We start from the raw sequence: 16,451 nt of genomic DNA, 5'->3' as shown, positions 1-16,451 counted from the left end.
AGAGCTTCTCACTTCTCACTGGAGTATGCTTCAGAGGTCAAAGGTCAGATTTCAGCCAGCTGCAGATTCGTTCTGATGCAGAGCAAAAGCTCGAGAGCTTCAAATGCTGAGAAAAAAAATTAATGATATGACAAGTGATTATGAAATGGAGAAAAGACTCCAACGGGTTCCAGCACCACAGAGATTCTCTTTATTTCCATCATGTGTTCCTCAACTCCTAAATTCCAAACTCCCCGTCCTGGAGAATTATTCACTGATAAAATGTTTGATGAACATACAAATTTATATGAGAAATTTAACCAAGACAGTTGAGTATTATCAGGCTCACGGGACTAACTGCAAATCTAGAACCTGCTGGATGATTCACATTTAGACTTGGGCCTAAAATGTAGAATTCTAAGAAGAACTTTCTGGCAGGAGAGGAAGAGAATTGGTTCCACCGGAGGAGTTCTGGTCCCTCCTTCTGGATTAGTATCTCCTCCGGGATAAAGGGTGCTATAAAGCGACATATTTTATTATGTTTCCTTCTGCACAAGACCCCAATTGCCTCAACTGTGAGTTTATCATGCCACCAACCACGGATGAAAATGAAGTTCTAACTGTTCTACCAGTGGAGCACTCAGTGAGATTGAACCCACACATTCGGATCTGATTTAATTTGTTTCAGAAGTCAGAGAAGTTTGCTGTAAACAGCACAGCGGCTGTTCTGCAAGCTCTGAGGGCAACGTGATGCTCTGGACAGTGTTGTTTGACAGCTGGACAGTGAAGTGATAAGGTTTGTGTAAACACCAGCAGAGCCGAGGTTCTGTTCCGTCCACTCTACCACAGCGCTGCACAGACATGGCTGGACTGCAGATCCTCAGGAAAAGGCTGTTACTGCTGTTCTTTCTGGTTCTTTACGCCATTTCTTCAGGGTTCTCCATGGACGTTTGTTCCAACACCATTCTACCCGGCTCTAAAGGTAATCGCTTGGATATAAGAGACATGTTCTAAGGTTCTGTTAGCTAAAGCAATGTTTATCTAATTTTCTTCAGGGTTGTCTTTGCAACTCTTTGTGTAGTTTTTATCACTTTACACAAAATTAATAAATCTTTTAAATGTTAATGAGTCTCAAAATCTCAGAAAAACTTCTGCAGCTCAGTGATTCTTTATTCTTTCTAATTTAAAAAAAAAAAAAAGATTTTAGCTGAAGGATCTGAGCACTGGAATTCAGTTAAAGCTTTATTTTTTTATCTTTAGTTTACAAATCCAAACTGATGTAAATGTACCAGGAACATCTAATCCTGCAAAAAAAATGTAAGTGGAACTAGAATGAATTTCCCGAATGTTCTTCTAAGAGAACCGGTGGAGAACTCGTAAAGTTCATGAGTGAGTTTAGAAGGTCCAGTAGAGTTAGTGCTACTGTAGATCCGAGCTCATAAAAAACTCACAGCTTTTCCTTATAAACAATCTTTAAGATTTAAGAGGTTCAGTAATGTGTTCTTCTGCTGCTCAGCTACTGGAGCTCGTATAACCGAAACCCTGCTGAGAGAACCAGAGTTCCAGCTCCATTCCGTCATTTACAGCCTTGCTCTCACCAAACGCAGCCGTGTGAAAGTTGCTGCTCTGAGCTGCTGATCCAGATCATAAGAAGCATTTCACTTGTCAGTTAGGAGTTTTTTTCTGAGTTTTTATGTTGTAGAAAGAAAAAGAGAAAAACTAAATTTCTGTCGTCTGTCTAGTGTGGACTGAATAAAGAGTGTTAACGAAACACAGGTGTGTGTGTGTGTAGCACGAGAAGCTCGTAGCACGAGCAGCTCCAGATGTAAAATGTCCTCCCTGCTGTTCTCCACAGGAGATCCCGGCGAGGTCGGAGATGCAGGAGATGAGGGACGACTCGGGAAAACCGGACCACCGGGACAAGCGGGTCTGTATGACGTCATCAGTGTGGTCTGTATGACATCATCAACACCCTGATAAACACCCAGCACCTTTGTCAGAGATTAAAGCATAATTTGTTTTTCCCAATCATTCTATTTTCAGGACTTAAATTCTCACATGCTCCCAGATTCATCCAGGTTCCTAAACTTTGTAGAACTCTTAGAACAGTGATTTTAAAGTAATTTGGGAGTCATATTCATCATCCTGGAAAACCTGAAATAGTGAGATGTTTAAACTTGCTCTGTGTGTGCATGATTGTGGCACAGACCCAACTCTAATGTATCTTTATAGAAGTATTAATAGGATAATAGGAGTTATTATCATATTAATACAACATACTTCTAAGGTTCTTTGGATATATAGATTGTTGCTCCGTATTTTCTTCATAATACTTAGAATCTGTCAGACACTCTGAGATCCAAGTGCTCTTTAAGGGTTTCGGATTTATGTTAAACACCTGACAGTTTCTAGTCCCATTGGACAAATCTTTAGAATGGTTTCCCTATCAATTTATCCTTGTTAGGAAACTAAAATCTTTCAAAGAACCCACGGAGAACCTATTATTTATGTAATAACAAAGTAAGAAGTCCAGATTATTGCTTAATTTCTTGAACCTGTCAATTAACAGTCTGGTACTTGGTACAATCTTCTTCAAGATTCTTAAAGAGTTCTTTGGGTTTATAAAACAGTTTAAAGTTGGAACCTGATATGGAAAAATGTTCTGTGAGAAACACCCTTCAGATGGAGAACTGAGCAAAAACTAAAGATTCCTGCAAAATGGGCGAATTCTTCACGGTTCTAAATTCACAAGATTTCTAAATTAATAAAAAACTTTTAAACATGCCTCAGTGGCAGAAATGAAATGAAAAGGCCATGATGAAATGTTCTGATGTAGAACTCACTGAGAGCAGTAAAGATGGCATGCGAGTCTGTGCACTAGTGTCCTGTGTTTGTGTGTGTGTCTGTGTGAATGTTTGATGTGTCTTTGGGCACACAGTTTCTGCCAAACCACATCTCCTTCTGAGGGAAGTCACCTCAGACGTGTTAATTACACACACACACACACACACACAAAGTGAGAATGAGATGCTGGGAAGGGTCTGAAGATAAAAGAGGAACACTGTCCTGCTTTCTCACTTAGACCCACAGTGGAATCAAAGCCGAGTTCAGTTTATTTTTTTCCCTTAACACAAGACACAAACCCCAATAAGAAATGAGCAATGGGTTCTGCACCGCACAATTCATCATACACACACGATCGCATTGGCACACTGAAAGAAGAAAGCTTAGTTTTGATTCCACTGTGCAAGAACCCACATTAATCCATCTCCTGAGCTCAGGAAATATTTATCCCTGATTAAATATGAGCGGTTCTCTCATCAGTCTAGAGGCCAAAACTGAAAAACTTTGATAGATGTTGGAACATGAATATTAGAAGATCATTCATCAGTGGTATGAACACCTGCTGGACAATATCTCGCTGACATGTTCTAGTAGTTGTTTCAGAAAAGCAGAAACCAATGTTTAATCTAGAACTGTTCATGGTTGTTAGAGGGTGTTAGGAATATGAGGAATCCGTTAAAGGTTCCATGATAAAGCCTGTGAGTGTTTCACTAGCAGAACCCTTTTAGGAACCTACAAACACTTGACTAGCCAAAGAACTCTGGAGAACACCTTCATGTGAGAATTTGGTTCATCCATGAGAATTTGGAATACCAATTTAACTGTGTAATAAAAACAAAAAAAGTTCAATAAAAGTGTGAAAATTCTGTGACAGAATGGTCCTTCAAAGGTTCTTTACATAAATAAGAATTCTAACACTCTTGGGGCTGTGATTGTCATTTTCAGGAAATACTAAATGGTTCCAGGTTGAACCCCAGGAATAAGTGTTTCTTGATCAGAGAGGAGGTTCCATGTCGCACCCATTTAATAAGCTAAGAACCTTTAACTGCAGAATGGAGAAAAATTTGATGTTTCAGAACATGTAGTTTCACCTGATTCATACTGCAGACATCTGGAGCAAAGTGATGAAATAAGCATGCTTGACATCGATCGGCACTTTAATATCTTTCTCATTTCTCAGCAATTTTTCTTGTTGTGTTGTGTTGCAGGAGTCCCAGGGGAAAATGGAGAGAAAGGAGACACTGGGAGAACTGGGAAACCTGGACCTGCAGGAGAACAAGGTGAGAACTCTGCAGCCATGATGCTGTGCTGTTGCATTAAGTGTTCTCCTCAGACTCTTAGAGCATTTACAGCATCTCAGAGTTTATATGGATAAACATTCAGGACGTTTTTCATATGATTAACTAGCTATTGAACAGTTCAATTGGTTTCAAGAAAGCATTTCCCACACAGACCTAACTTCCTGTCCAAAATGAACCTCTTTCTGTCTGACTATCTGTCATTTTTTTTAATGACTAGTTAAAGGCAGGAAAACGTGTAGAGACCAGAATATTTGAGCACTAGAATTCATTTCCTTATTTCACTGCAGTGGAGGTGAATACTTATGCAATCCCACTGTTTTTGTTAGGTCTGTCAGTATATCAGTATTATGGGATATTTTGTGTAGATGAAGAGTCAAATTCAATTCATTACAAAATGTAACTAAGAGTAAAGGGTGTGAGTACTTACGCACAGCTCGTACATTTACCTTTTAAATGTATTATTTAAAGATTTCTTAGCTTTAGACATCTAAAACCCTATTCGGACGGGATTAGTTTTACGTGGGGACGTGGGGGTAAAGTAATTATTACCAGAGCTTCTCTGTGATTTTAGTCCCGTCCGAATGTGCCATCTCGGTAATCATTACAGACAATGTCAGTAAAGATTACGGCGACTTTTACCTTCTGTAAAAAGGTCCGGAAAAATTACCTCAGGTAATACTAATCCCGTCCGAATAGACCCGCTGTAAATATGTACGGTAAAATTCCATCATTTCCTGTTTAAAAGTAGATTTTGGCGCGTTTTGCAAGCATGGAGGCGCCATGTTGTCTGTTTGCGCACGTGATAACAGGAAGCAACGTCATACGCACATGACGACAAGGAGGTTACTGTGGTGCATAAAGCGAGTTACCCCTCCCACTTCTGCTAGTTTTACTGAGATGTCTTGTCCCGTGCGAATTGGCCAATTAATATTACAGACGTCCTGATGTAAAATTGCATTACTCCACGTCCCCACGTAAAACTAATCCCGTCCGAATAGGGCTTTAGATTGCTCCTTTTCCTAGTGGTCCTTTAGGCCATGGCAAAAAAATGTCTTGATTAATATTGAACTTTTTTATATTTTAATAAACAAACAGTGAGTCTGCTTCTATACCTCAAAATCCTGAACTATACTGAATTAATTCAGTACTAAAGTGTTTATTAGACACTTAGCATACTTAGCCATACTATTGTGTAAAATGTAAACTTGTAAATAATCTGGATAAACTAGTTCTGAAGTATTCTTTGTTCAAATCAACAGATTCACACAGTTTAGTAAATACAACATAAAAAAACACAAAGTTGTTGTTTACTTTGAGGAACTTATCCCTCAGTAATGCTAACCAGTTTACATGCAGCGAAATTAGCATCGTAGCTAACTGACGCACTGATTGGAGCACTCACATGATGAAATAAATCAAATGTGAGAAAAAGTGGATTCTTAAACATGCATGTGATCGCATTTTACTTCCACTACCAATACTTGTAAAACTAATATTTAGTAAAACTAAATATAATTAATCTGAGTTTCGTAAACACGAACGAAATTTTTGTAGTTTTAATGTCCGTAAATTTCTGTCAGCTGCAATTTAATGCTCTGAGTCTCAGCACTACTGTGGCAACTGCGTTTAAAACCCTGATCTGGACTTCTGCTGCCCCCTGCTGGACATCTCTCGCAAATAAATCTAAACACATCCAAAAAATGAGAGATATAAACCTGTTGAACCTGTGAATATTGTGAATAATGTATTTTACAGGAAAAACAGGGGATCCAGGGACTGCTGGAGATTCAGGGTTAAAGGGGAAAACAGGTAATAATTTGAATGATCGGAAAACTTCATTTATGTATTTTATTTATTTAAATTTCAATGAACAATGAACATAGGCTTCTTTTACATATATTTAATACTACTACTACTACTACTAATAATAATAATAATAATAATAATAATAATTTGTAACATCTGATCAGGTGTTTTATTCTACTGGCAGATGTTTGTAAAAAAAATATAAATGCGATGAATAAATATTTTTATTTATTTATCCAAAATACTAAAAATACTTAATCAATATTTCTATATTTTCAGAAATATTTTAAAACATCTGAAATGAAATATATATATATATATATATATATATATATATATATATATATATATATATGAGATAAAAAAAAAATATATGATATAAAATATGACATTTTTAATTTATTATAATATAATAATAATAATATTATAATAATATATAATATTTAATATATCATATTTTTAGTATACTTTTAACATTCAAATAATTATTGTAATAGTTATGAATATTATTGCTGTTTTTTATTCATATTTTTAATATTTAATTATTTTTCATTTTCCAACATTTTTTTTTAAACCTAACAGCTCTGTCAGTGATCATTTTGCTTTTCACACAGACTGAATTTTATTTGTTTCATTTTAATGAGCTGTAATTAGAGAATGAGAGAAAGATGAGAATGATAGTGATTAGTTAGTGATTAGTCAGTGATTATTCAGTTATTACTCAGTGATTAATCAGTGATGAGTAGCTGAGGTGTTTGTAGAGAAGCAGAAATTCAGTGTGCAGTACTGAAGCAGTAATCAAAACACTTCTGGGTTGTCTGTGTTGAACTGAGGTTCGACGTGTGACTGTGGGAGATACAGGAAAGTAGTTGGACAGATGGACATCAACATCAACAAACTGAAAAACACCATCAAGTTCCTGAAAACCGGTATGACTTTGACACCAAATACTTTTTTGTGTATTATTTGTGTAAGACGTTTTCTTTTTTTTTTTTTTTTACTTTTCTAATTATAATGTTAGAAATGGTGTAGAAATGTTTTTTTTTTTAGTTTTTTTGTAAAGGTTTCATTTCCTGAAGGAGAAATCAAAGGCATAATTAATGTACTCAAACTGAATTAGTGCTGGTTTCTTTTCCACAGGATTAAATTAAATAAGTATATTTTAAACCATACTTCTGCTCTCCTCTATTGGCACCCCACTGCTGTCAATGGGCTGTGTTATATTTTTCTGCTCAGTGATTCTGGGTGTTAAGGAGACGGAGCAGAAGTTCTACCTGCTGGTGAAGGAGGAGCGCAAACACAGTGATGCTCAGCTGACCTGCAGGCTAAGAGGTGGAACCCTGGCAGTGGCTGACAGCGAGAACATCAGCACACTGCTGGGTTCCTACATCAGCGAGGCAGGTCTCACTCACGTTCTTGTCGGAACCGGAGGAGAACACGAGCATGTGGGAAACTCCACAGTTTCAGGTGGCAGCTGCACACACCTGGCATCTAATGGAGCGCTGAGCCCCACTGAGTGTGATGCCCAGAAGTTCTACATCTGTGAGTTCTCTAGGAACTAAGCGCAAAATCTTCATACAGAAAGACAACTGGAGAGGAACAAGTTTTTTAGAGATTCCTCAAGTTCTGGAAACTCTTTCTGATGGGAAACGTGTTTTTGACGAATGTGTGGAAATTGTAAAATAATCTGTTTTAAAATAATTTAAGACTTATTTTAAAATGACTGTATTACATATAATTATACATAACATATAAATAGCATAATAAATGACTTACTAAGCTAGCGTTCTGTTAGTTGTAATTTCTGATGAAATCTTGACCTTTTTCCACTCATGTTTATGTTGTTTATCTCTTTTGTATTTTGTATATTGTATTTTTATTCCACTGTGTTATTGAGATAAGAATCAATAAAAATAGAGGATTCAGATCTCTTTAAACATTTTAATATTTAAATATAAATTGGTTTGTTAAAACAGTGCTATTACATGTAGCTACATGTGTAAGAAACTATTTGGGGGCGGAGCTACATGACCTGTTGCTGATGTCAATATATAAACTACACAGCATCTAGCTACATGAACTATGTGCTAAGCAACGCTAGTTTGATAACTTAGCTAATAATAGCCATGGCTAGATGGTGGTTGTCATGGTAACGAAGCATTATATTCAGACAGGTTTGATTACTGTTAAATAAAGCAGTGAGAAAATGTTTTTTCCTCATTTGCATATTTTTGCATATTCAGTTTAAACATATAAAACAGTTAATTCATTAAACATCTCTGTGTTTCACCCAGGTTTAAAATGCCATGTTTATGGAAACATTAGCACATTAATCTATAAAGAACACACTATTAAATAAATAAATATATAAATAAAATGATATGACCTTGACCTACATGCCCCTGACTGTGCTCTTATCATGTAGAAGTAATTATCAAGGTCATTATGATGTCATCCTACCACTGATCACAAAGTAACTACTAACCTCTGAAGAGTTGTGTGCAAAAGTTAGTGCCCCTTCCTTATGTTCCTTATGAATGTTCAGAAAAGAATATATATATATATATATATATATATATATATATATATTTATATATATATATTCAATATACTCTTGTTTATTATTATTATTATTATTATTATTATTATTATTATTATTATTATTATATTTATTTATTTATTTATTTTTATTTATTTATTTATTAACTGTAATTCAGTCCCATGGTTTATTGCAGGAAGTCGACCATAGTGGCATTACATGACATTGACTACATGACTTCTCCCTTCATTATGAAATAAAGACATTTTTAGTCATGTAATTGGTGGAGAATAATATTCTATTTATTTTGCTTTATTTTATTACATTGACACAAGATTTTCTCTTCTGTTCCTTTGTTTATTGAGTCATGTAGTAATGTACAGTAGGTGTGATTAAGCAGGTCAGAGACAGATTAAGATCCGATAAATGATTTACAGATTGAATGCATTTATTTTACAGCCTGGATCATACAGCCTCTCATTAATATTCATGAGGGAGATTAAAAGGTGTGGAGATCAAGACTGATTAAACCTTTGTGTTTTTTTTAGATTGTAAAATGTTTAGGAAATAGTGGATCATTTCTTATCATGTTGAGATCTGTGTGTGTGTGTGTGTGGTTAAAAGTTCAATGACACATTGTGTGAGTTGATTTTGGCTAATAATTAATTAATCTCTAACTGTTTTTCAGCTATGTTTAAGTTATATATGAAGAAAAGATGATCACATCAAACACAGATGTTAGAAGTGTAATAATAATAATAATAATAATAATAATAATAATAATAATAATAATAATAATAATAATAACACACAGCATGAAGGGTTTTATTTATCCTCATACAGACTGAATTTACTCAGTTTTTTCCAGTTAAGTCTTAAATTTTTTTCATCCCGAAGTCCATGTCCTTCAGCATCACCTGGTGACGTCAGCACCTTCTGAGAGCTCGTTATCTCCTCCGATACTCTTAACACAATGTTGACCCGAGAGCCGTTCCATGCTGAGGCTTTGTGTTAATCATTAACACGCTGCCCGATGAGAGAACATAAAGAACATGAAGCACACAGAGACAATCAGCTTCTCCTGAATTATTAAACACGGGCAGAGCTGCAAGAGAAAAGAGAGGCAGACGGCAGAGCAGGTGTATGATCTCACCTGAGACGCCTTTTTGTCCTCTCCTGCATTCCACACTGAGGACAGAGGGCAGGAGTGGCTCCACACACACATACACACACACACCTGCAGGACCGGTTCTGCATATCACGTGACACTTGTGGAATTTCTTCCACCCCTCTCTTTCTCTCTCTCTCTCTTTCTCTCTTTCACTCACTTGCTTGCTGTTGAACTGCAGAACGATGGCAGAAGCAACGAACCCGGCGGCCACCTCTTTACCGGCACCCACCATATCCCTGCCGCTGGGGCTGGATGTCATCCGGACCTATTCAGGAGCTCTGATCTGCTTGGAGATAGTAAGTGTGTGTTCTCCTGTAGGGGGTGAAGAGGGAACCATACCGAGGTGCTCACACACATGATTTCACACTCGCGCTTCTCCTCTGAGGAACGTCACATGAACGTCAAAATCTCGGTCACACACCAAAAAGTTAGCAAGCAAAAGATTTCTTAAAGGAACTCTTTTCTAAAAAGGCCCAAGAGCTAAATGTTAATCAGATTGAGATACTAAGAAGATAATAATGTTGAGCTTTTACACTTTACCAGATAACAGACAAAAACACTTCTTCAGATGTTCCTTCAAAGGACACTAGCTGTGTTCTTAGCCTCAGCTCTGTCATTTGTTATGCGGAATATATTGCAGTGTTTATGAACAGAAATGTTTATGATCTGTTGAATCTGCTGTTTATTTGTCTATAAAACCTTTAGATCTTGAAACCAAATCTCATTAAAATCCCAATTTCAAGATTCAAGAACTTTATAGTGACGAGCAAGCTTTCCTTGTACAATGATATTTGTCCTGTTCACACATAAAGAAATGAATAATTATTAAATTAATGAGAAGGTTGAAGAGTAAAATTGGATACTGTGTATTGTTTACTCATCAACAGAACAGTTAATTATCATCAACCAGAATCAAAACCACTGAAGTTTCCAAAGAGTATAATGTTTAAATAAATATACAGATAACACTAAAACAAATAAAACATGCTGCTAGTTTATTTACTGTGTGTTAACTAGATTTACATGGGATTATCTGATTTTTCCTGCTTCACCTGTTCTCCTGTTAGAGCTCCAGCCCTCATACAGCAGCACTGTTGAACTTCAAAGCAAATCTCCAGCTCCACTGTTTCTCCTCCACACCCTGATATCATTCATCTGTAATCAGCAAATGTATACAAAACATTTAAACTACAAGCTGCACACAAACACGTCAACCCTGAGAATAAGAATAAGTGGAAAACCCGGCACAGACAGAAACACAGACAGAGAGAGACAGACACAGACAGAGACACAGACAAAGGCACAGACAGAGAGACAGACACAGACAAAGACAGACAGACATAGACAGAAACACAGACAGGGACACAGTCATGACAGACAGACGCACAGACAGAGGCACAAACAAGCAGAGACACAGACAGAAACAAACAGAACCACAGACAGAAACACAGACAGAGACACAGTCACAGACAGACAGAGACAGAGGCACAGACAAAAACAGACTGAGACACAGACAGAAATACAGACAGATACACAAACAGAAGCACAGACAGAGGCACAACTAAGCAGAGACACAGGCAGAAACAGAGTCACAGACAAAAACACAGATTAAGACACAGTCACAGACTGAGACACAGACAGAGGCATAGACATGCAGACAGGCACAGACAAAGGCACAGACAGAAACACAGACAGGGGCACAGACACAGGCACAGACACACAGACAGACAAAGGCACAGACAGAAACACAGACAGAGGCACAGACAAACAGAGGCACAGACAAACACAGACAAAGGCACAGACAGAAACACAGACAGAGATACAGACGACAAAGACATAAGCACAAACTCGACAGAGACACAGTGTTAAATCTGTGAATGTGAATGCTCTCTCTCAGGAACTCAATTTACTATTTATTAAAAGTACCTTCTGTTCTGTTTCCCAGGTCTTTGGGGGTTTGGTTTGGATTCTCGTGGCCTCCTCAAACGTCCCCGTGCCAATCCTCCAGGGCTGGGTTATGTTCGTGTCTGTCACTTTGTTCTGCTGTTCATTGGCCTACCTCGCTCTCTTCCTGCTCGGCCTCGCAGACCGAATCAACACCGACTGGAACTTCATGGTGAGTGTTTATAACCTTAACATGAACTGGACGAGAACAGGAAAAGAACAGGAAGAAAACAGGAAGAGAATAGGAAGAGAACAGGAAGAGAACATGGCTGGATTTTATGCAGAATTTCACTCAACTTTAATGCTGAACATCTACCTCACACACACGCCCACCCACAGACACACATATACACCCTCTCGCTCTCTCTCACACACACGCACACTCTATTTCTCTCTCACACACAGAGACACACATATACACACTCTCACACACACACTCTCACTCTTACACACACTCAGACACACATACACACACTCTCTCTCACTCTTACACACACAGACACACACATACACACTCACACTATCTCACTCTCACATGCACTCACTGTTTCTCTCTCTATCTCTCTCTCCCACACACACACACACTCCCCCCCCCACACTCTCTTACACACACAGAGATACACACAGACACACACTCTCCCTCTCACACACACATACACACTTTATCTCACTCTCAAATGTACTCACTGTATCTGTCTCTATCTCTCTCTCACACGCAGACACACTATCTATCTCTCTTATATCTCTCTGTAAATACTGTATATTATATTATATTATGTCTCTATTCTTTTATATATTTGCATTTCTATCTCTTTGCTGCTGTAACAAAGAAATTTCCCCATTTTGGGATGAATAAAGGTATATCTTATCTTATCTTATCTTATCTTATCTTATCTTATCTTATCTTATCTTATCTTATCTTATCTTATCTCTCTCACACACACAGACACACATTAATGACAGTTATTCAGAGCTGTCAGGTTGGCGTGGACTGTTGTGATGGCAGTGCGTCTGTGCCCCGGTCTGTGTGGAGGCAGAGTCTGGAGGGTGTGTCACCTCTGGCTCCTCGTTAATGACCTCAGGCACAGAATGGCGTAGTACAAAGGGCAGAGTCATGTGTATACTCATTAATTATGACGAGATTAAACAATGACATTCAGTGGATTAATTACTACAAGAAAAATGTAAATAAATAATCTTACCGCATACTTTTATTTTCTTTAGTGTTTAACCTTCAGTCAATTTCTATCAGTTTACATAAATCATTTACAGTTTATCAAATGTTTTAAAATCAAATATAACTGGTGTTTATTGTTTGCTTCATGGAGTGAGTTCTCTGCTGATTCCCAGTGCCATGTTTCCTACAGGATATGGTGTACCACTTCATGGCCCTGCTCTTCTATTTCTCTGCGTTTGTGCTGGAAGCAGCAGCAACGTCCGGAGTTCATAAACACTACATGAACATGACAATGTGCTTGTCCAAACCTGACACGAACATCATCACCTTCATGGACTTCAGACAGTACAGTATTAATGTGGTTGCTACGGTGAGTCACACAATGCTGCTGAACTCATCCATTCACAATGTGCTGAAATACATTATCATCATCATCATCATCATCATCATCATCATCATTAACCGAGTTCACAAACAAACACACAAACTTCAGTCTACATGACATTTAATATTTCTGTAAATATTTATTAAATACTGTTTCCTCTATTCATGAGTAAAATGATTCCATAGAAATGGGCAGAAATTAATCTAGTATAAGATTGTATAGTGTGTGTGTGTGTGTGTGTGTGTGTGTGTGTGTGTGTGTGTGTGTGTGTGTGTGTGTGTGTGTGCTTGTGTGTATTTTTTTTATTTAACTCTCATTAGAACTTTTATTTTATAAGACTGTGGTATCTCAATATTAGCATAGCTGTTAGCCTAGCATGCTTTCACAATCACAGAGCAGCAGTGCTGTAGGTGTTTTATTGCCATGGAAACTGTGTTTACACGCCTGCTAACTAACTCTAAAGATAAAGTAACAGACTATTAGAAGAACCTGTTTACTTCTTTTTAATCAAGGTCTTCTGTGTGTGTGTGTGTGTGTGTCTAAGGAGTGTGTACAATACTGCACATTATAGCTTGCATGCAGCAGACATGCTTTCTCACATTAACTCATTGTTGCCTTGCCATTATGACAAAAGGTGTGTGTGAGAGAGAGAGAGAGAGAGAGAGAGAGAGAGAGAGTGAGTGAGTGAGAGAGTGTGTTTAACAGCAACTTATTCAAATACTTTATCTAAGTTACAGAAACACAAACATCTATAGATGTCTCTTCACCTCCATCCTCATTACTTATGTAAATTATGTAGGAATATGCAGCCATATGCAAATTAGGACACTCCCCACATGCCCGCCTGCTGTGCCTAACAGCCTAACATCACTGGTATTAGAAATCTGTTCATCACTAGCATTAGCATGCTAACAGGTTAAACATGTTCAGGTTCTACGGTGTGATTCCGTAAGAATTTGCATATCGCCCGACGATTGGTTCGTACTATTTGTGATGTCATTTAAAGTGATGTGTGTTGACGTAACGTATGTTTTGATGTTTCAGATATTTGCTTTCTTTGTGACCGTGTGCTACGGCTGCAGTATGTTCATGGGCTTTAAGCGATGGAGGAAGTGACATTGAGAGTCACGGCATCACAGCGACGCTCCCTGGTGACACGTTTACTATCATACACAAACACACACACACACACACACACACACACACACACACACACACACACACACACAGAGGATTCTGCTCTTTCAGCATAGACATGTGTGTTTAGTGTATTATAGGTTTCAGTTTGTAAAGTTAAGTTTTGTGTAATGTCACAAAACATTTCTATCACAAGTGTTAGATAGTCTTCAGAAAAACTCCACAATTCAGTGTGCTGTTAGTATGCAACAGTGTGCAAAAGTTTGTACCCCTTCATGATTTCTGAACCAAAACAAGTAACCGGTCCATCTGGTTTATATTTTATCTACAAAAGAAAAAGAAAATAATTTTAAAATGAGACAAAAAAAATTTCCACATCAACTTAATAATATATAATAATAATAATATAATTATAACAACTATAATAATAATAATAATAATAATAATAATAATAATAATAATAATGTTTATTCCTTTACATTTATATCCTTTTAAAAGGGGGTGCAAACATTTGATGTGATATTTACATTTTTTTAATATCTTGACATTTGCATTTTTGTTACTTGTGAAAATTGAAGGAACTAAACATGTTTTTTAGCTGTAAATCACATTTTGTCTTCATGTTTTCTGAAGGGTGTAAAAACTTTTGCAATCACACCTCAGAGAATATTTAGATTAAAAATAGATTTTTAGGTAATTTAATAAACGTTTTAATGTCCAGTTTCAGTTTGAGTCTAATATAATCTGTTTATTTTATTGTTGTCAATAAAACAATGAATTTTTTGTGTTTTTAATGAATTTATTTTTGTAGTTCATTTTATTTGCATTTTTATTTCTTCAAAAATAATTTCGAAATTAGATTTTAATAAATTGCATGATGGGAAATGGTCACGTGTGAATGTGAAATTTAACTCACACTGAAAGACTGAAGAAGAAGACAGCGAAATTAAACGTACCCTTTATGTATACAAGACCAGCTATGGTGATGATGATGATGATGATGATGATGATGATGATGATGATGAAGTATTCTGATCCTCTTTACTGTATTGCCCTTAATGTGTCCTGAAAGATGGAGACTCTATTGAAGCTGAAGCTGAATTGGATCTAAAATAAGTCACATTTTTCCAAAACAACAACAGCTGGAGAACGAGGAGGACGAGGGAACGGAGACGAAATCTGATCTGCAGCAAGATCCAAAACCAGACAGACCAGTAAACCTGCAGTGTCTTTAATGGCAACAAATTAGTTTTTTAGTCGTTGGAGGAAAATATATTCTATTTTTAATTTTTTAATCAATGTTTAGTAAATTTGGTGAGTTAGAGTTTAGTTCAAAACAAATCCAGCCAATAAAATAAGGTTTAGAATCTTTTCACATTTTCCCCAGTGGAGAAAATTCAGTCTTCAAATGAATATATCCATGAAATTTTTACAAATTAAAATAGAATTTTTTTAGTTGTGATTTATTTTTTCATCCCAGAGAATCAATCAATAGTTCTTGTGTCATTTTGTATTAATAAACATCTCACAGCTGATATAAAGCTTATACAAGTGAGAGTACAGGTCAGTGGGCGTGGCTAGAACATGTCAGGGCAGGAGGAAGTCCGTTCCCATGCAGAAGGTTCTATAAGGTTTATAAGCGTTTCGTTATAAGTCCCCGAGCTTAAATTCTGCTTGTTCGCCAAGGACACGCAGCTGATTAATTTCACCGCTCAAGATGTTCGACAGGAGCCAAACAGGAAGCTTCTGTTTTTAGCATTTATTAGTGTCTAGCTCATCTGGAAGCCAGTGTGGCTTTGGCAGGTCAGATAATCGTCTAAAGACACAAGACTGCTCCACTCTCCAGACATGAAAATGAAAAAACGAGAAGGCTCCCCGACTCTGCCAGGTGTCACAGGCTAAGATCGTATCCAGCATCCTGCTGTGGCCGCAGTTCTATTTTACATCCATTGGTTTTGGCTGGAGATCTCCTGTCAGGCAGAAAGCCTTCACCAAAATAAAGACTGGACCACCGTTATGTATGTCTTTGCAAATCGCTCGGAACGGCCAAGAACATCAGAGGCTTTTTGGGCCAGTGCTGATTTATGCAGCAGGCTGGCACCGTGACACTGTCAGGATAGCAGCAGTAAATCTACAGGCCAGGTCTCCATCATTCATCACCGCAGCAA

The 16,451-nt window shown here is 37.2% G+C and overlaps 2 protein-coding genes and 1 long non-coding RNA gene across 4 annotated transcripts; 2 read left to right on the top strand and 1 right to left on the bottom strand.

Annotated features, from left to right (window-relative positions):
* Nucleotides 1-754: 754 nt before the first annotated feature.
* On the top strand, nucleotides 755-8,119 carry colec10 (collectin sub-family member 10 (C-type lectin)). The gene is made up of 6 exons (XM_060871000.1): nucleotides 755-961; nucleotides 1,835-1,906; nucleotides 4,032-4,103; nucleotides 5,880-5,933; nucleotides 6,764-6,859; nucleotides 7,167-8,119. The coding sequence occupies exons 1-6, from the start codon at nucleotides 841-843 to the stop codon at nucleotides 7,490-7,492; spliced, it is 741 nt and encodes a 246-aa protein (XP_060726983.1). The 5' UTR covers nucleotides 755-840; the 3' UTR covers nucleotides 7,493-8,119.
* Nucleotides 8,120-9,063: 944 nt separating this feature from the next.
* Nucleotides 9,064-11,702, bottom strand: LOC132846329 (uncharacterized). 2 transcript variants are annotated; one of them, XR_009648488.1, is made up of 4 exons: nucleotides 11,567-11,702; nucleotides 10,693-10,795; nucleotides 9,623-10,020; nucleotides 9,064-9,495 (listed from the first exon to the last, which is right to left on the bottom strand). It is a non-coding gene; the product is annotated as an uncharacterized LOC132846329 (long non-coding RNA). The 2 variants fall into 2 exon arrangements; XR_009648487.1 differs by having other exon boundaries at nucleotides 9,623-9,952.
* mal2 (mal, T cell differentiation protein 2) lies at nucleotides 9,805-15,081 on the top strand. Its single transcript, XM_060871005.1, has 4 exons — nucleotides 9,805-9,936; nucleotides 11,586-11,756; nucleotides 12,952-13,131; nucleotides 14,191-15,081. The coding sequence occupies exons 1-4, from the start codon at nucleotides 9,823-9,825 to the stop codon at nucleotides 14,260-14,262; spliced, it is 537 nt and encodes a 178-aa protein (XP_060726988.1). The 5' UTR covers nucleotides 9,805-9,822; the 3' UTR covers nucleotides 14,263-15,081.
* The last annotated feature ends 1,370 nt before the right edge of the window (nucleotides 15,082-16,451 follow it).

The sequence above is a fragment of the Tachysurus vachellii genome, chromosome 5 (genome assembly GCF_030014155.1).
Source record: "Tachysurus vachellii isolate PV-2020 chromosome 5, HZAU_Pvac_v1, whole genome shotgun sequence".
NCBI classification, from domain to species: domain Eukaryota; kingdom Metazoa; phylum Chordata; class Actinopteri; order Siluriformes; family Bagridae; genus Tachysurus; species Tachysurus vachellii.
This window is presented reverse-complemented; position numbering and strand designations above follow the sequence as displayed.